This window comes from Suricata suricatta, chromosome 13, assembly GCF_006229205.1.
Source record: "Suricata suricatta isolate VVHF042 chromosome 13, meerkat_22Aug2017_6uvM2_HiC, whole genome shotgun sequence".
In the NCBI taxonomy this organism is placed as follows: domain Eukaryota; kingdom Metazoa; phylum Chordata; class Mammalia; order Carnivora; family Herpestidae; genus Suricata; species Suricata suricatta.
The window spans coordinates 7,417,942-7,435,402 of NC_043712.1; the positions used below are offsets into that span (position 1 = coordinate 7,417,942).

Here is a 17,461-nt window from a genome sequence, read left to right on the forward strand (position 1 = left end):
AAACGTGGCCCGCCATCCTGGATTGGACGGTTCGCGGGCTCCCCCTAGAGACTACCTTGCGGCCCTGCTGCGGGACAGCAGTGCGGGCCTTTCAGGGGAGAGCTGGGAGTTGTAGGCTACGGACAGTGGCTGCCACGGAGTGATGCACGCCGGGAATTGTGGTTCAAGGGAGGGGCGGTTGTCCCAGACCCGGGTCCGGCCTCACCCGTATGGCGGCTGCGACACGCGGCTGCTGGTCCTGGGGCTCGCTCCTCGGGTTGCTGGGGTTGGTTTCGGCCGCGGCCGCCGCGTGGGACCTGACTTCGCTGCATTGCCACTTCGGCGCCTTCTGCGAATGTGACTTCCAGCCCGACTTCCAGGGTGAGGAGCCGCAGGAGCGGAGGGGCCGGCGGACCAGGGAGCCCTCGGACCCTGGGGTCGCACCAGGGCGAGACCTGGAGGGTAGAACCGAGGGCCTGGACCCCCCAGGTTTCTGAATGGCCGGGGCCGGAAGTGGGCCCGGCGTTGAGAGACTGAGAGCCTGGAGCCCCGGACTTGGGGCGTAGGTTTGAGGAAGCCTTTTGGGGGTCCAGGGAGAGCCCTGCCAGGATGGTGGGAGGCATTTGACAGCAGGGCCTTGGGGGGAAGATTGGGCCTCCACGGAGTAGAAGCCTGTCTTGGGCGTGGGGAGGAGTCTTGGGCCGACCCGGTTGACAGCTCACACCCACTTGGAGCTGAGCACCATACAGAAGGACGGCTGCTGGGGGCGCTGCCGAGCTGTCAGGTCTGAGGGTGGCAGCTGCAGCCGAGACCCTATGGGCCCCACTCCCTTTCCACAGAGCAGCTTGTAAAAATGAACCCAGAACGCAGGGAACACGTGACCGGGTTCCAGATACGACTCCTCCCTACCGCCTTCCGTGACAATCATGTGTGTATGTGTGTGTGCCCGCGCGTCCACAGCTCTGATTTTGTCCTTCTCGTGGCCGTAGGTCTGGAGTGTGACCTGGCCCAGCACCTTGCGGGCCAGCACTTGGCCAAGGCTCTGGTGGTGAAGGCACTGAAGGCCTTCGTACAGGACCCAGCCCCCACCAAGCCACTGGTCCTCTCCCTGCATGGCTGGACAGGCACCGGCAAATCCTACCTCAGCTCCCTGCTGGCGCGCTACCTCTTCCGCGGTGGCCTCCGCAGCCCCCATGTACACCACTTTTCCCCCGTCATCCACTTCCCCCACCCCAGCCACATGGACCGCTACAAGGTAGGCTGGTGGCATCCTGGACCACCATTTACCTGCATGTTGGGGTGCCAGACCCTAGGGAGTGAATGAGTCCTCAGTCCAGAGAGGGAGAGTCACTTGCTCCAAGCCACACAGCCAGTTGGAGCCTCAGCCCTTAGGGCCCATCGTGAACAGAGCTTGAAATGGTGCCATTCTACCCAGTAGGGAGTTCTTGCTTTAAATCCTGGGGGGCAGTAATGGTACCTACTTGCCAAGGTTGTTGCGAGGGACGTGGGATTATACAGGTGCAGCTATTATTTATTGAGCACTTACCTTTGCCACACAGTCTGCGTTATCTTCTTTCTGTAAAGCAGAGTCCCGATTTGAGGCTCAAAGGTAAGCATTCAGGAAACAGTTGCTCTTATTACTATCATTATTGTTGATTGCAAGGTACTTTTCTAGGCTGATCTGCTTCAGCTGGCGACATTAGCGGAAAGGTTAAGAGGGCAGAAAGGAATCTTTCCCTTTTATGGAAAGTAGGAAGCATCCGAGAGCTCGTCCTGAACAGGCGGATGCAAGGCCTGGCTTGAGTCTCTGTGTGCCTCGCTGACTCGCTGTGTGAACTTGAACAAGTCTCTCGCCTCTCAGGGCCACCGTTTTGTCCCCAGGCCCCGTGAAAGGGGTAGTTCTCTCTGGGAGATCATCCTCTCCTGGGAAGGGGATTAGCTCCAGCCTTGGGAAGAAGCCTGGGGTTAGAGGAGTATCTCTAGGCCACCTCAAATCCCTGCCTCTCACCTGCAGAAGGATCTGAAGCGCTGGGTGCAGGGGAACCTCACAGCCTGCAGTCGCTCCCTCTTCCTCTTTGACGAGATGGACAAGCTGGCCCCAAGCCTGATGGAGGTGCTGCGACCTTTCCTGGGCTCCTCTTGGGTCGTGTTCGGGACCAACTATCGGAAAGCCATCTTCATCTTCATCAGGTGGGCCCAGCTCTGCGGCAGGATGGTAGGGGGACACTTGTCCCAGGTCTCAGCCATCCAGTCTTGGCCTGTGGTCCCACAGCAGAATACCTTTCCTCCCAGCTGGCTTTCCCAAAGCCCCTCACACTCCCCCTGGGACACTGTTGTTCCCATTTTCACATTCTGAAAGCCCATGCGGGGCTCAGCCTTTGGGATCCTCGCCGTGTGTTTGTGGAAGCCTGCTAGGTTAACGGGTTTCCCCTCTTTTGTGGCCAGGAGATACACAGACCTGGGAAAAACAGGACTAGAATTCGAGTCCCACTACTAAGAGTCTTGGCTGTGTTTCCTTGGTCAAATCACTTCACCTCTCTGAACTCTCATCTCCTCTTCTGCACAGCAGGGCCAACATTAATGCCTCACTGTCTTCCTAGAGGCTGGGGGACGGAAAGCCAATTAAGGGACCCAAGAGTGTTTTGTAAACTCTAAAGTACATGGCACATATCAGTGAATTTCCAGGGGTCTTGGTTGTAGACACAGGGTCTGGAGAGGGGAAGTGGTTTTGTGGTATATTTTCAGTGGGGTTTTGGCTCCTGCTGGTCCTGAGCTGGGTCCCCAGGCTCAGGTCGTGTTAGGTGGCACATGGGAAGCAAGGGCCATCCTGAGCCATGGCTGGCGTCCTCCATGATTTCAGCAATACTGGCGGTGAGCAGATCAACCAGGTGGCACTGGAGGCGTGGCGCAGCCGCCGGGAGCGCGAGGAGATCCGCCTACAGGAGCTGGAGCCGGTCGTCTCCCAGGCTGTGCTGGACAGCCCGCACCGTGAGTTCGGCCCAGGAGGCCCACCCTGGGGTCATGTCAGCGGGCTGGGGCTTCACTCAGGCCTGGGGCTGATGCTTTGCCCACTGACCTGGTACTTCTCAGCCCATGCTTTGGCGCGCCTGGGCTGTCCCTGAGCCCAACACAGATCCTTCCCCCATTGTCCCTTCCTGCAGATGGCTTCTGGCGCTCAGGCCTCATGGAAGAGCGTCTCCTAGATGTCCTGGTGCCTTTCCTACCACTGCAGCGGCACCACGTGCGGCACTGCGTGCTCAACGAGCTGGCCCAGCTGGGCTTGGAGCCAAGGGATGAGGTGGTCCAGGCTGTGCTGGACAGCACCACCTTCTTTCCTGAGGACGAGCAGCTCTTTTCCTCCAATGGCTGCAAAACTGTGGCTTCCAGGATTGCCTTCTTCCTCTGACCCTCTAGATGGCACCCTGGCCCTCCTGGCCAGGCTGTGCAGGAAAGCCCTAGGCCTTTGCAGTAGGGACCCTTTTCCTGAGCCTCCTGGAGAGTGAGACCTGGAGCCCAAAGTGAAGAGAAGATGTGTTGGCCGGGCCAGGGGCCAGGGGGCCAGGGCAGGCCCTGGCCTCCTAACTGGTTTCAGGGCATCTTGGCCTTTGCTTCCTTCCCTAGGGAAACCACTGGGGACCCCAGATCTTCAGTGAGCCTTGCCCTTGCCCTCCAGCTTGAGCCTGCTTAAAATGTGAACTATAACTCAGGGACTGTGGCTCATGGCTGCTCCCTCCCTCTTCAGTTTTACTCTTGGCCCCTTGGTCTGGTACCATATTTTCGACCCTCCATTCCACAGCCTGTGTCCCCGTATTGTAAAGCTAGGCTGAGACTTCTCAGTCTCCATGAACAGAGGGACTCAAGCTGCCACTTGGGCCTAGTTTTTAAAGTTTTTAATTTTATGAGAACAAATACAATAAACTTAGCCATGGGACCAGAGGAATGTTGGCTGAGGTATCTATCTAATTGCTCCGGTAGGAGGCTACTTTGCTGAACCCCAGTGAGTGTGTGGAGTGGGGGGTGGAGATTTAGAATCTCTTCCATGGTTAGCAAGAAGTGAGGGGGGCTGAATGGTCCCTTCAGGGAACAATGCAACTGCTGGGGCTGGGATCCTGGTCAGCCTTGATTTTTCTGGGGTTCTGGCTCAGGCCCTAGGTGGTCTGGGGTTTTCTGAGACTTGGGCTCTGTCCCCTGGTCACCTCCATCTTGCTGGAATCTGAGCTTGTGCTCTGGGGAGACCAACTCTGGGGAGTCTCGATCTCGTCGGGCATCTGACATTGGCCCTGAGTGGCCTTTGTGTTGCTGGTGCTCCAACTTGGACCATAGAAATCCTTGGTCTTACTGGAACTTCGGATCAGTCCCCAGCACTGGCCCTGGGTGGCAGCCTTACTGGGTCCCCAGCTCTGGCCATGGGCACCTTTGGCCTTTCTGAACCTCTGCCTTGGGCCTCTAGTGTCCTTGGTTTTGTTAGGCTTTTGTCTTGGGCATTGGGTAGCCTCTGTCTGGCTGGAACTACAGTTCTGACCCTGGGCTTCCTCGTCCTCAGTCGTGCTGGGCCTGCGGCCCTGGCCCTGGGTGGCCGCGGTCTTTCTGGGCCTGCGGTCCTGGCCCTGGGTGGCCGCGGTCTTTCTGGGCCTGCGGTCCTGGCCCTGGGCTGCCTCAGTCTTGCTGGGCCTCTGGCTCTGGCCCTTGGTGGCCTCAGTTTTTCTGGGGCTGCGGCTCAAGTTTAGGTCTTCCTCGTTCTCCAGCAGGTCTGAGGATTGAGTCTTCAGCAGTGAGGAGCTGGAGGATGTCACAGCAGTGGCTGAGGTGCTCTTGTATCCCTGGTAGCTAGTGGACTTCTCTGTCTCTGGGCTGGACATGACCCTGACTGGGAAGGATGTGCCAAGGACATCGGTTAGGCTGCCCTTCACAGACAGCAGGGTGTCCGTCTCAGCTTTGCCTGTACCCCAGAGGCCTTACGCGGCCAAGGGAAAGGTCTGCTGGATGACGCCAGCCCAGCCCTCCTCCCAAGCCCTGCAGGTGGGCCAGGGCTGTAGGTAAGTGGGACATACTGAGGACACCCTCACCTAGCTCTCACTGAGGGTTCACCACGCCCCTTGCAAAGTGAGGGTTATTACTCCTGCTTTGTAGTCAAATGGGAATAAGAAGCAGTGCCCAGAAGCACCCATGGGCCAGAAAGTCTCTGACCCCTGACCTTTGCCCACTCTGCCGCTTCGGTGGACTCAGGGCTGGCAGGAGCGCTGGGGACTTACAGCCTGAGATGGAGCCTGAGGAGGTCTGGATGACGTAGCTGTTGGACAGGGACCTCGCCTTGCTGGGTGGGGGCTTCGGCTTCTCCTCCTAGTGCAGAAGACACGCAGGGCAGTCACAGGCTGCCGGAGGCCGCGGGCCAGTGGCACAGCTCCAGAAGGAAGACCAGCAGCTCAGAACTTCTCAAGGGTCCCCAGTCAGGGGTGGGTGGGACGAGGAGAAGCTAAGACTGGACAGGAGGCGGAGGGGGCAGACCAGACTGGCACGGCACTGTGAGAAGGGCAGTGTTTGAGAAGCTACTTGGGCCTCACTTGCAAAGCGCAAATGAGTTCAAGTGCGGGACGGGCTTCTGTAACCTGTAAAGTGCTGTGCCCTGGGGAATAGCTAAGTGAAGAACGGAGGAGCTGTTTTTACATGACACATGCCTCTTCCATTTCATCTGCCCCCATGCCTGGGAGGGAACTACCCTTTCATGGCCCAGAAACCAAGGCTCCGGGTGCCTAAGCAGCCTGCCCGGGACACCCAGCTAAGAAAGCAGAGAGGCGGGCCTTGGATCGGGCCCCTCCGGCCCACGCACACCTGCAGGCCACGGAAGCGAGGACAGGCAGGCGGAGCTGCAAGTGCTACCAACGGAGGCGGGGAGCTCACAGTGACTCCAGGGGGTACACGAATCAAAGTTCTGTATTTTTGCGTTCCAGCATTAGCTAGAAAACTCGCGCTGGCCGGTCTGTTTCCGGCACGGGATGCTGGGCTTCCGCTGTCCACCAGCAGTTGAGCGGACAAATCGGGGGCTTTCCCAGGATGGGACTCTCTACAGCGAGAACGAGCAGTCAGCTTAGCTGCAACTCCCCAACCTGCTTCGTGAGAGGAGCCAGGGACAAGCGGGCACACCGTATTTGTCCACGGACGTGAGGAACGGGCACGTTCACTTGTGATGCTAGGATCAGGACAGCCTTGGGGGGCACTGGGTAGGAGAGGGCCCTGCCAGGGGGCTTTCAACAGGTAATGTGGTCTTTCAACATATAATGGTGTCATGGGTGTATTCAGTTTGTGACAGTTCATCAGGCCACTCATGATTTGTGTACAGTTACATCTAATAAAATGTTTTTAGAAATGAATTGAAGAATTAAGAAAATCCTGGCACAACCAGCCAGCGCACACGGAATTTATGAAGGTGAGTGTGGCACTCCTTGTGAGGTGCCCTTCCTCAGGGGTGTCCCTTATTGGTACCATTCCCACCTCAAAGTGTCCCCCGCCCGAGTCACACAGCTGAGTGGCGGCAGAGCCAGGCTGGATGGCAGCCTCCAGCCAATCTGCGTCCCTCAGCGCTGGCTCGGGGTGTGCTTCCCTGGACTCCAGGGCCCTAGGCCCCGGCATGTGGCCCACTCACCTGTTTTCCCTCCTCCTCGGGGGCCTCAGCTTCTTCCTTTGGACCTTCTGGCTTTCCCTCTGGGGTCTGTGGGGTGGCCTTGAGCTCTTCAGAAGTCTCAGCCAGAGGCCGTTCCTGCTTCCACGAGAGCCGCAGGGCCCGTGCCTTTTGGCGCTCTCGCTCCCGCTCCCTGAGCTGCCTGCCAAGCCAGGGCCCCGGGGCGCTGGGTAAGCCCCCTCGGACTCGGCCCACCATCCCCAGGGGCTGGAGAGTCACCTGAGGAGGTGATGGGGCAGGAAGAGTCCTGACGCCCAGCCGTTTCCCGCCCTCGGCCTGGGGTGCCCACTCGAGGAACTTGCCCCACGATGCCCTGAGGGATGCCAGCCTGCAGGCTTCTCTCCAACACCCGATCGAGCTGCAGGCGGGCCAGGTGGGCCACCTGGCTGCTGAGCACCTCCTCCACCGACATGCCCGGGAAGAGGCTGGTCACCAGCGGGAGCAGCTGCCAGGGAAGAGAAGGGTGTGGGCCAGCGCAGGGCAGTGCGGCACAGAGCCCTTATCAGGGCTGCCGTTGGAAGGGTTTACAAACTGTGGGTTTTGGAGGGCCAGGCGCTCGTGCTCCAGAACTGGGAGGAGCCTGTGAGGAGGAAGAAGAGCGCCAGGACCTGGCCAGCCAACCGCAGGTGCTGGCCTGCAGGGGTCTGACCGCTAAGTGCGTGCCCTGTGGCAAGGGAACGGACCTCTCTGAACCCTACCCTCTTCACCCGCAAATTGGGGGTGATAATAAAGTTTCCTGTCTCGTGGCGTGCTGCAGAGGGAGAAACAGCAACGCGAGTTGAAGTGGCTGCGACAGTACCTAGCCCTTTGTCAGTGCTTGGCATTGGCAGCTGTTAGTTCTGCTAGGAAACCAGACTTCTTCTGGGAGCAGGGAGTATCTTTAGGCAACCGAGGGTATTGATTCTGGAACCCGCCCTCCTGGCCCGGCAGGAACCCACCTTAGGTTGTTTGGGGTTGAGGAGCAGGACGGTGGCAACATCCAGGCGGGCCCCCAAAACGTTCTGCAGGAACTGCCGGCTCCTGGCACGGTGCAGGTAGTACTGGGCCCTCTGGGGGCTGTGCTGGATGGCCACTGAGAAGTGGCTCTCCGCCTTATGGAACTGCCTGCGGGGCACAGTGGGTCACGGGCTGCTGTGAGCTGGGCCCTCTGGAGGGAAATAGCAGTTCTTGGGCCCTGGGGAGTCTGGGGCAAATCAGGCTGGTCTCTGCCCCCCACCTCCACCGGGCCCCTCTGCTCCTCTTCTAACGGTCACACTCTTAATGGCCCCAACACTTAAATGCTAGTATAAGACCCCACTATAAGTGAATGGGTTTTTTAAAAAATAAAATTTATTTAAGAAAGAGAGGGAGGGGGCAGAGAAGGAGAGAGAGACTCCCAAGCAGGCTCTTTGCTATCAGCCTGTCAGCACAGAGCCCAACGTGGGGCTCCATCTCACGAACCGTAAGATCAAGATCAGAACCCAGGGACGGCTGGGCATCTGACTTTGGCTCAGGTCATGATCTCGTGGTTCAAGAGTTTGAGGCCCACATTGGGTTCTGTGCTGACAGCTCAGAGCCTGGAGCCTGCTTCAGATTCTGTGTCTCCCTCTCTTTCTGCCCCTCTCCTGCTCATGCTCTCTCTCTCTCTCTCTCAAAGATAAATAAATATAAAAAAAAAAAAGACCTGAGCCCAAATCAAACCAGACACTTAACCGACTGAGCCACCCAGGCACCCCTCTAAGTGAATGTTTTTAAGACCTAGGAGTAAGGAAGACCTTTCTGAGAATGTCACAAACCCAAGAGCTAAAAAGGAGAAAATGAACTTGGCTGTGATTAAATCCCAAGTTACTGAGTAGCAAAACCATCACAAAGGAAAGCAATAAATAGGAGAAATATGTTTTCCCACAAAGGCAGATGATAATTTCCCTAGCCTACAAAGAACTCTTGTAACAATAACAAAAAGTTTTAATGAGCAATTTACTATTTTAAAAAATCTTATTCCTTTATTTAAGTGGGCTCTATGACCAACGCGGGGCTCAAGGTCACAATCCCGAGATCAAGAGCCACATGCTTGATGGACTGAGCCCGCCGGGCGCCCCTTCAGGAGCAATTTAATAGCAAAATGGGCAAAAGGTTGGGACCAGCCACAATGAGGAACACAGGCACAAAAGATGCCGCAGGGCACTAGCAATTTAAACTTACAACATAAATGAACTGCAAGAGCATTTCTTTGTCTCCTAGATCAGCGGAGTTGGAAACAGTCTTAAGAAAAGAAAACAGTCATAACACTTGGCACTAGGGAGATCTGGGAAAACCGAGGCTCTCCTTTCCTGGAGGAAGTTCATAGTGGGTTACTGTTTGTGGAGAACAATTGGATATTATGGTTTTTTTTTTAAGTTTATCTATTTCTTTTGAAAGAGAGAGGCAGAGCTAGTGGGGAGGGGTACAGAGAGGGGGAGAGAGAGGATCCCAAGCAGGCTCTGCACAGTCAGCATGAAGCCCAAGGACGTGGGGCTCAATCTCACAAACTGTTGAGATCATGACCTGAGCTGAGTTGGACGCTCAACCGACTTGAGCCCCCCAGGCGCCCCAAGATATTTTGTTTTAAAATGTTAAATGTTCACACCCTTTAACACAACCATCTGACTTCCAGCAATCTAACTGTGGCATTCCTAGTATAAAGCATGAAAATGTATGTCCTGGGTACTCATTACATTATTTATAATAAAAACAAAAACAAAACCAGAAAGCAGCCCAAATATTCATCAGTAGAAAGTTGTCTAAAGGAATGAATCATGCTACCTCCATAGAGCGGAATACCATGCAAATAATAAAGAAAAATGAGATCGTCCTATATGTAATAAGGTTGGAAGTCAAAAGCAGTTTAGTGTGATTTCATTTTGTAAAACAATGATAATTGTTTATACCTAGGAGGGATGCCTGGGTGGGTCAGTGGTTAAGTGTCTGACATCAGCTCAGACTGTGATCTCACAGTTCTGGAGTTCGAGCCCCACATCAGGCTCTACACTGAGAACCAGGAGCCTGCTTCAAATTCTGTCTCTCTCTCGCTGCCCTCTTCTGCGCTCTCGCTCGCGCTCTCTCTCTCTCTCTCTCTCTCTCTCTCAAAAATAAACAAAAAAACCCCTAAGGCTTTATTTAAAAATATATACATATATAGGAAACAATCTGGAGGGATCTCTACAAACTTATGTGGGGATTGGTGTTGGGAGGCAAATATTGGAACGTTCATATTCTGATTATACATTACCGAACACTTAAGTTTGTTTTTATAAAAAGTGCAATTACCATGACAATATTCCGGAAAAAAGTGAAGACTTTTTCAAGAAAATTTGAAAACTCAGATTGTTATTTACGAGACTTGCCTGGGAGAGCAGAGGGTCTCTACCCAGGGTCCCAGCCGGCGTTGAGCCAGGCCCCGCCCCCACAGCCCCGCCCTGGGCCCGCCCACAGGCCCCGCACCTTCTCCTCTGCTCGCAGAGGCCCAACTTCTCCTGCAGCAGGCCCATGCGCACGTTGGCACCCTCATCCTGTGGGCTCAGTGCCAGCGCCTGCTGGTAGTCCGCCTCCGCAAAGGTCAGGTTGCCCAGCTGAAAGAAACAGTCTGGGACCCGGGGACAGGGGCTTGCGTGGGTCCCCAAGCCCAGTGCCCAGGAGCCCCAGCCCCACCTCCCCACCCCCAGGGGATCCTGAGACTGGTGGCTGCGAACTCTCTCGTGGGCTGTGGAGGGCGCCCGCCGGAGGTCTTCCTGGTCTGGGGCACCTTTTCCCAGCAGCCGGATTCTCAGCAGCTGCAAGAGGCTGCAGCCCCTTTGTCTAAGGCAGCACTTCCCAAAGTGTGTTCCCAGGGCACTGAGGCTCTTTCCCTCCTCCCGACCTCCCTCCTCCGGGGCCCACCCGGGACTTGTGGAGGCCAGGGCAGCCCGCACTCACCTCCACGGTTGATGTACAGGCTCTTCTCCTGCTGCTCGTCCCTGAGGGCCTTGTTGAGCAGCAGCACGCCCTCCTGGTAGGCGCCCTGCGTGTAGCAGTGCACCGCGAAGTCGTTGTAGGCCAGCAGAAGCTGTCGCTGCACCTGCCGCACCGTGTCCTCCTGGCTCTTGCTCGTCATGTCCAGCGCCTTCAGGAAGTCCTCCACAGCAGCGTCAAACTCCTGGAGGCGGCGGTACATGGTGCCCCTTCGGGGGAGAGGGGCATGAGGACCAAGGCAACCCCCACCAACCCGGGAGGCCAGCCAGACCGTTGGCCAGTCTGAACCATCTTGACTGGTAGAGGTGGCATGAGGGCCCCCCTCCCTCCTCATGCACTAGTTTAGGTGTGGGGCGGGCTCTGTGTTACCGCTTGGATAACCTACTGGTCACTGGTAGTTTCATTTTACTCAAAAATAGCTTCCACCTTTATTTTTGGGAAGCAGGTGTGTGCCGACCTCTATGCGAGGCCTTATTGTACATGGGGCAGATGTTTTACTCCTCTGTTTATATGCGCAAACCTAGGCTCAAGGAAGTTAAATGGCCCCAAATCATGTAATGAGTCCTGGGCAGGGGGAGACTCAAACCCCAGCCTGTCCGCTGAGCTGGGCTGAGCCTCCCAGCATGAATGCTCGGCCGGCCGGTGGGGAGGGGTGGTGTCCAGGATTCGCAGGTTAACTGAGGCGGCTGCCTGCCCCTCCTCTAAGGGCAAGAGCAGCTCCAACCTTCCCCCGCAGCTTTGACCCTAATGGGTTGTAGGGAAAGATCATTAGAGGCTACATGGGGAAATTGAGGAAGGGTCAAGGCCTCTCCTGAGTCTACACAGCAGGATCCAAGATGGGCACCTCCCCACACAGTACCGGAAGAGAAAGAGGTCAGGATCCAGAGGGTTATTCTCGATGGCAAGGTTGATGCGCTGCAGAGCATGCCGAAGCTTGCCCTGCACGGCCAGGATCCCGGCGTCCTGGCGAGCCTGCTGGGCTTGGTCCACCATCATCCCGAGTAGCACCTTGACCTGTGGGTGCTTGGGATCCATCCGCAAGGCGCTGTGCAGGTCTCGATAACAGAGGCTGGGCTGCAGGGGGCCATGGATGGCATCAGGGCAGCAGGCTCAGCTGAGCTCTGACCTGTCCCATGGTGTCATGGGCACACCTCCGGGCCTGTAGGGGCCTTTCTCTGGGCAGCCAGGTATCATGTCTCCCACCCTCCGGGTCCCTGCGTTGCTGTTCCGCCTTTTTTTTTTTTTTTTTTTGCCTCATGAAGGAAACAGGTAGCATTGTGGGAAAATCCCATCTCAGGCCCCATCCCTTGCTGGTCCCTTTCCGGATGTGACCTCAGGTGAGCCAGGTCAGCCTGGGTGGTTTCTGCTCTAGAATGGGGGTGCAGATGCCTCCTCCTTGGAGGGCTTGGTTGAAGCTCACTCGAGGTCGGGGGGAGGGTGTGTCCTCCCGACCGTGACTGTCCTTTCCTCCCTATCCTCCCACGCACACGCCCTCTCCAGCTCCCCTGACCTTTAAGCTCAAGACATCTCAGACAAGGAACAGATGCAGAACTGGGCATGAACAGAAAACATCCCCAGGCAAAAACACCTTCCACTGGGTAAGCAAGTCTGTCAGTCAGTCAACAAACAGGTTTTGTAAGCATCCTGTGTCCTGTCGGGTAATTGGTTGGAAGATGAGCAGTGCACACAGCGTGGACACCAGGTGCAAGGGGAAGTCAGGAGGGGGAGGATTAGTGGAGACAAGGGACAGGGCTTTTGAGCAGGTGGGCTTGGGTTCAAAGGCAGCACCACTGAGCTGACTATGTGACCTTGGACAGGTCACTCAGGCCCTCTGGACCCATTTCCACATCTGTGAAAAGAGGACGATGGGTTGTATCTACTCAAAGGGAGTTACTCAAGTCTTAAAGACAAGCGTGGGTCAAGTGCTTCGGAGGTGTGTCCGTATTATAGGGGTGGAGGTGGCGGGAGGGGCTGAACTCCCCCAGTCAGCAATTGCTGATAATTATAGTGGTTGCAAGTCCCCTGCTTTGGGAGGAGACTCTCTCAGAGTCACTGTGGGGCCCAGATGCCCGGAACCCAGCATGGAGAGGCTCAGGTTTCCAGCTACCCCCAGGATGTACCACCTGGTGATGGAGGCGAACCCCCCCAGCCCTTGTCCCCCGCCACCCCGAGTTCCCCCACTCCCATGCACCAGGCCGAGCAGGAAAAACAGGCATTGTTCTCAATCCCTCCCTTTCTCTCGTGCCCTCTCCCGTCCATCTCTGCTCCTGACTTCCAAAGGACTGTGGGGCTGGCCCCTTTCCTGCCCCCCTCCTGGCCGTCCTCCCTCTGGACTGCTCCCAGGCTCCCAGCCTCCTGACTCTTGCTGCTCCAGCCCCTCGGGGGCCCCCACACCGCGGTGCGTCCCTCATTCCCACACTCGTGAAATCACTCTGTGTAATTATCTACTTAGGGACATCTTCCCTGGGCTGTAAGTTCCACAAGGGCTGGGATGGCATCGGTTTCCCACCCTGTGGTTTCTGAGGGCCGACACGGGTCTGACAGAGCCAGAGCTGAGTGACAACCAACCGGACACTATGCTGAGTGGTCAGCGACAGCTGGGGACTCTGCCCAGAGAGGACAGCCTAGCAGTCTCCCATAATTTCAGGGTATGCTGGGGGTACCCAGGCAGGGGGAGGGCACCCCCGCCCTGCCCTCCCTACTCTACCTTCTGGAAGAAGTTGTAGAGCCTGGCCCGGAGGATGTAGACATCAGGATTGGTCGTGCCAAGCTGCACCTCCTTGGTGACGAGTGAGAGGCAGTCCTGGTGCTGTTTGAGGGCCAGGAGACAGGCCATGCTGGAGGCAGAGGGCACAGGCATGCTGTGTGCCAGGCGAGAGGGACAGGAAGGGGCTGCCAGGGGAACACGGGCACGTGCCAGGCACTCACCATCGGTAACGGAAGCTGGCTTTCTCGGGCTGCAGCACAGAGGCTTGCGAGAAGATTTTCAGGGCCTCCCGGAAGGCGCGCTGCTCAAACAGGCACTGGCCCTGGGGACACAGGGGCGGCCACTCCTGTTTGTGACCCAGCAGCACCTCTCAATTACAGGGGGGCACCACTGGGGCAGGAGGGGAGAGAGATAAGAGACAGGAACATAGCCCTTCAGATCTCAGAGAAACTTCAGGGGACAGAGACATAGAGATTGAGACAGAAAGATGGAGAGACCATGACAGAGATGGAGAGAGATACAGAGCTAGGGAGACACACCAAGAGAATTATACAGTTGGCAAAAAAAAACAATGATACAGAGGCACCTGGTGGCTCCACGTCAGTTGGTTAAGGGTCCAACTTTGGCTCAGGTCACCATCTCATGGTTTGTGAGTTAAAGCCCCACTGAAAGTGCAGAGCCTGCTTGGGATTCTCTGTCTCCCTCTCTTTCTCTCTGCCCCTTCCTAGCTTATGCTCTATCTCAAAAATAAACAGAGAGAAAGAGAGAGAGAGAGAGAGAGAGAGAGAGAGAGAGGGAGAGAGAGAGAGAGAGAGAGAGAGAGAGAGAGAGAGAGAGAGCGAGCGCAATACAAAAACAGGAATAGAGAGAAACAGCGAATCTTGGACTTTGTTGCTATTTTGTGATTTAATCTTTTCATCTTGAATTGGGAATAGGGGATATGCTAACCTTTTTAGTGCTTAGTGCCTCTAGAGGCTACATTTGTGTGGCCCAGGACAGTAGCAACCAGCTTCGTGTGGCTCTACAAGTTTAAATTAATTAAATAAAATTAAGAAATTACTTCCCCAGTCACACTGTATTTCAAAGGCTCATCAGTCCCACGTGGCTAATGGCTACCAGACCGGACATTGCAGAGTCGATCACTGTCATCACTGCAGAAAGCTCTCATTGGGCAATGTTACAAAACACTTTACCCAGCCCTGGTGGTAACCGACTCTGGAGGTGGGAGAGGTCATGAGCGGGGCAACAGATGCAGATGGGACACTAAGGTCCTGGAGAGGCAGAGCTGGTCCCTGGAGTCTCGAAAACCCCCACAGCTGAAGGGAGAAACCAAGAGCCTTGGGGGTGAGGCAGGCGCCCAGGGCGGGGCCGCGGCACCCCAGGCACCTGCAGGTAAAGGACGAAGGTTAGCCGCTCCAGGTACTTGGTGTTCTCCCGCTGGAAGGAGTAGGCCCTTCGCAGGTTCAGGGCGGCCGAGGAGAAGTCACAGAGCTGGATGTAGGCCTCAGCTCGTAAAGCGTAGAAGTCTACCTGAGGGAGAGAGGACCCAGGCTGCTGTCCCCTCGCCACTCTCCGCTGAGGCCTGATGCTGTTACCAGAAGGGACCGAGAGAAGGGGCCTGGGAGGCTCAATGGCGAGGGCAAAGTGTGTGGTAGCAACTGCCCATGCCCATGGCTTACCAGCTGAGAGTCCAGGTGGAGGGCGCGGGAAAAGTACAGCACGGCCATCTCCCAGTCCTCTTTCTCCAAGCACTGCTGGCCTTGATGGTAGCTGTAGGAGGCAGGAGGCAGAGGGGCTGGCCCTGACTTTGATCAGCCCAGGGCATACAGGTGCAGCTGCAGGAGTGGGTTGGGGGGTGGCTTGGGTGGAGACAGGGCAGGTAGACAGAGACCCTGGGAGAGGAGGCTGGAATTCTTGGAGCTCGTCCAGGCCCACGTCTTCATCTGCTGACGGGGAAGAGCCCTGTTAGATCGCTGAGTTCACTAAAGCCCAGAGAGAGAGTGAGAGTAACCATCCCAGAGCTGTAGGGCATGTCACTGGCTGTGCAGAGAAGGGCCCCGGGACCCCGGGACAAGGTAGTCACTCACTACTCCCTGACTTTGAGGGGCACAGTTAATCCTGCGACCTTTGGCTTTACATAATCAATGTTCTGGAACACCTGGCTGGTCCCAAAGATGTGCTGTAGGGTCTTCTTTGGGACTGGATTCACCCATGGCTTTGGGATGTGCTGTGAGGGAGCTGGGTCAAGCTCCAGAGCATCCTAGAACCAAGGGACAGCAAGTTGGGGGGAGGCCTCAGAGATGGCCCCTGCTCCGCTGACACACTCTCCTCAGGTGTTCTACAGGATGGACGAGGGCTGGAAACGAGGCTGGCAGGAGGCACAGTCTGGGTTCTGGTGGCACTCCTAGCCCCCTTCCCCTTAGGGATGTTCCAAATGCGCTCTCCAGTCCTGCTTCTCTCCCTCTCCTATGGTCAAGGTCCAGGGCCAGGGTTCTCATACTCACACTACCCCCTGCTCTCCTCCTGGTTCCCCTCAGCTCCAGCTCCATCTCCTGACACCCAAAACTCTAATGTCTCCAGCTGAGGCCCGCAGCCCCTCTCATGCCCAGCAGGCCAAACTGAGCACTCCCCCTGACTTCTGCCCCAGGCTTTCCCACCTCGGTGAATCCACCTCAGGTCCTGTCTGTCACTTCCTAAAGATCTCTTACATCTCTCCCAGTCTCTCATCCTCCCGTCTGGGCAGATCCCACCTCTGCCAGGATACCAGCTCTGGCCACTTCTCGGACCTCCCCACCAGCCACAGGTCCCAAGCCCTCAGTTCTCGGTGCAGTGGCCAGAGACTTTAATGAATTGCACAACTGATCCTGCTTCTCCTCTCCTGTACTTAAAACCTTTCCTGAGAACTCAGCCTTGATATCTGGTGTCCTGATCCTCTCACGCACCTCTCTGGAGTTTTTCATGAATTCCCTTCCAGGAGGACCTCCTCGCCCAGGCCAGCCCTTGACGTTGCTAGGCACCATCTCCAGGACGCCCACAGGCTCCGCCCCTCAGGCCACGCCTCCGGGAGCCGTGGGTTGTTTAGCGCCGGAAGGAGGTTAACAAACTTATCAGCGGGGGAGGCTGAGGTGCGTCAGGGAGGGGACTTGTCAGGTTTCCGCTGCCAGGCCGGGCCACAGCAGGGGCCAGAACAAGGCTCCCTCCTCCCAATCCGGAGGTCATGCGAGGGCTGCGCAAGTCCACAACAAAGGCCACAGGAACACTGACGCGGCACCGCGACTGGAGAGGAGGCGTCAGACTCAGCCACCGTCCCGCCCCGCCCCTTCCGCTCCTCAGGGGCAAGGCGGCCCGCGGCCCGCCCGGAGATTGGACGCTGGGGACGGGTGGCTACTGCGATTGGTCGGGGGCTGACTGACGTCAGGGCGCGGGGCCTCCGCCGTGAAAGGGGGCGACATGCTGCCAGTCGGCTGCCTGCGAGCTGCGCTGCGGTTGAGTCGCGCCATGAGCGTGCTCAGTTTGGAACCCCGGCCCGCGGGGAAGCGGTGGCTGGTGAGTGGAGTCGGAGGGTCTGGGGCGGCGACATAGCTCCTGTTTTGCCATTGTTACTGGACAACGCCCCCCAAATTCCTTGTCTCGGTTTTCTTATGTAGAAAACGGGTCCAATATTCTGACGGGCTCTAAACTTCCGGGAATCTGCTTCTGCTCCAGGTGTCCCGCCCACTCAGATCGCGGGCACTCGCCCTTCTGGAGTCTCCGGGGTTTCTGGGCCCCCTTCCTCACCCTACCCTGCCTTCCTTTCCCCTTTCTCTGGTGTGGGTCCCAGAGGGCGCTGTAAGCTAGAGCGCGGCGAGAGATGTCGCACCTCAGTTTCCCTGGTGCCGCCCGCAGGTGGTCGGCCTGGGGAACCCCGGACTGCCCGGCACGCGGCACAGCGTGGGCATGGCGGTGCTGGGGCACCTGGCGCGGCGTCTGGGTGTGGAGGACACCTGGGCGCGCGACCGGCACTGCGCGGCCGACCTCGCCGTGGGCTTGCTCGAGGATGCCCAGGTGGTCCTGCTTCGGTCCCGGCGGCTCATGAACGCCAGCGGGCGCAGCGTGTCCCGGGCCGGTGAGTGGAGGGCACTAGGGGATAGACC

General features: G+C 57.1%; 3 protein-coding genes and 2 long non-coding RNA genes across 9 annotated transcripts in view; 3 read left to right on the plus strand and 2 right to left on the minus strand.

Moving 5' to 3' along the window:
- TOR2A (torsin family 2 member A) lies at positions 1-3,919 on the plus strand. Of its 3 annotated transcripts, XM_029919515.1 has the most exons (5): positions 31-360; positions 969-1,234; positions 1,994-2,169; positions 2,840-2,967; positions 3,141-3,919. In XM_029919515.1, the coding sequence occupies exons 1-5, from the start codon at positions 210-212 to the stop codon at positions 3,383-3,385; spliced, it is 966 nt and encodes a 321-aa protein (XP_029775375.1). In that variant the 5' UTR covers positions 31-209; the 3' UTR covers positions 3,386-3,919. The 3 variants fall into 3 exon arrangements, with proteins under 3 accessions (XP_029775377.1, XP_029775376.1, XP_029775375.1); XM_029919516.1 differs by lacking the exon at positions 2,840-2,967 and having other exon boundaries at positions 24-360; positions 3,141-3,276; XM_029919517.1 differs by lacking the exons at positions 969-1,234; positions 2,840-2,967; positions 3,141-3,919 and having other exon boundaries at positions 1-360; positions 1,994-2,157.
- On the minus strand, positions 206-2,955 carry LOC115275770. The gene is made up of 3 exons (XR_003901736.1): positions 1,526-2,955; positions 1,267-1,436; positions 206-455 (listed from the first exon to the last, which is right to left on the minus strand). It is a non-coding gene; the product is annotated as an uncharacterized LOC115275770 (long non-coding RNA).
- TTC16 (tetratricopeptide repeat domain 16) lies at positions 3,854-16,687 on the minus strand. 3 transcript variants are annotated; one of them, XM_029919497.1, is made up of 14 exons: positions 16,271-16,687; positions 15,466-15,588; positions 15,008-15,098; positions 14,715-14,854; positions 13,550-13,650; positions 13,329-13,458; positions 11,481-11,695; positions 10,586-10,830; positions 10,115-10,256; positions 7,594-7,759; positions 6,958-7,100; positions 6,620-6,797; positions 5,232-5,319; positions 3,854-4,846 (listed from the first exon to the last, which is right to left on the minus strand). In XM_029919497.1, exons 1-14 carry the CDS (start codon positions 16,346-16,348, stop codon positions 4,128-4,130), a joined length of 2,559 nt encoding a protein of 852 aa, XP_029775357.1. In that variant the 5' UTR covers positions 16,349-16,687; the 3' UTR covers positions 3,854-4,127. The 3 variants fall into 3 exon arrangements, with proteins under 3 accessions (XP_029775357.1, XP_029775356.1, XP_029775358.1); XM_029919496.1 differs by having other exon boundaries at positions 14,715-14,858; positions 15,416-15,588; XM_029919498.1 differs by lacking the exon at positions 15,466-15,588 and having other exon boundaries at positions 14,715-14,858; positions 16,271-16,357.
- On the plus strand, positions 10,148-11,059 carry LOC115275772. Its single transcript, XR_003901738.1, has 2 exons — positions 10,148-10,228; positions 10,605-11,059. It is a non-coding gene; the product is annotated as an uncharacterized LOC115275772 (long non-coding RNA).
- PTRH1 (peptidyl-tRNA hydrolase 1 homolog) overlaps positions 16,486-17,461 on the plus strand; it is a 2,146-nt gene continuing 1,170 nt past the window's right edge. Inside the window, exons 1-2 of the mRNA XM_029919518.1 lie at positions 16,486-16,874; positions 17,214-17,433. Coding sequence (XP_029775378.1) covers positions 16,779-16,874; positions 17,214-17,433 — 316 coding nt within the window. The 5' untranslated portion in view covers positions 16,486-16,778. The remainder of the gene's footprint in view (positions 16,875-17,213; positions 17,434-17,461) is intronic.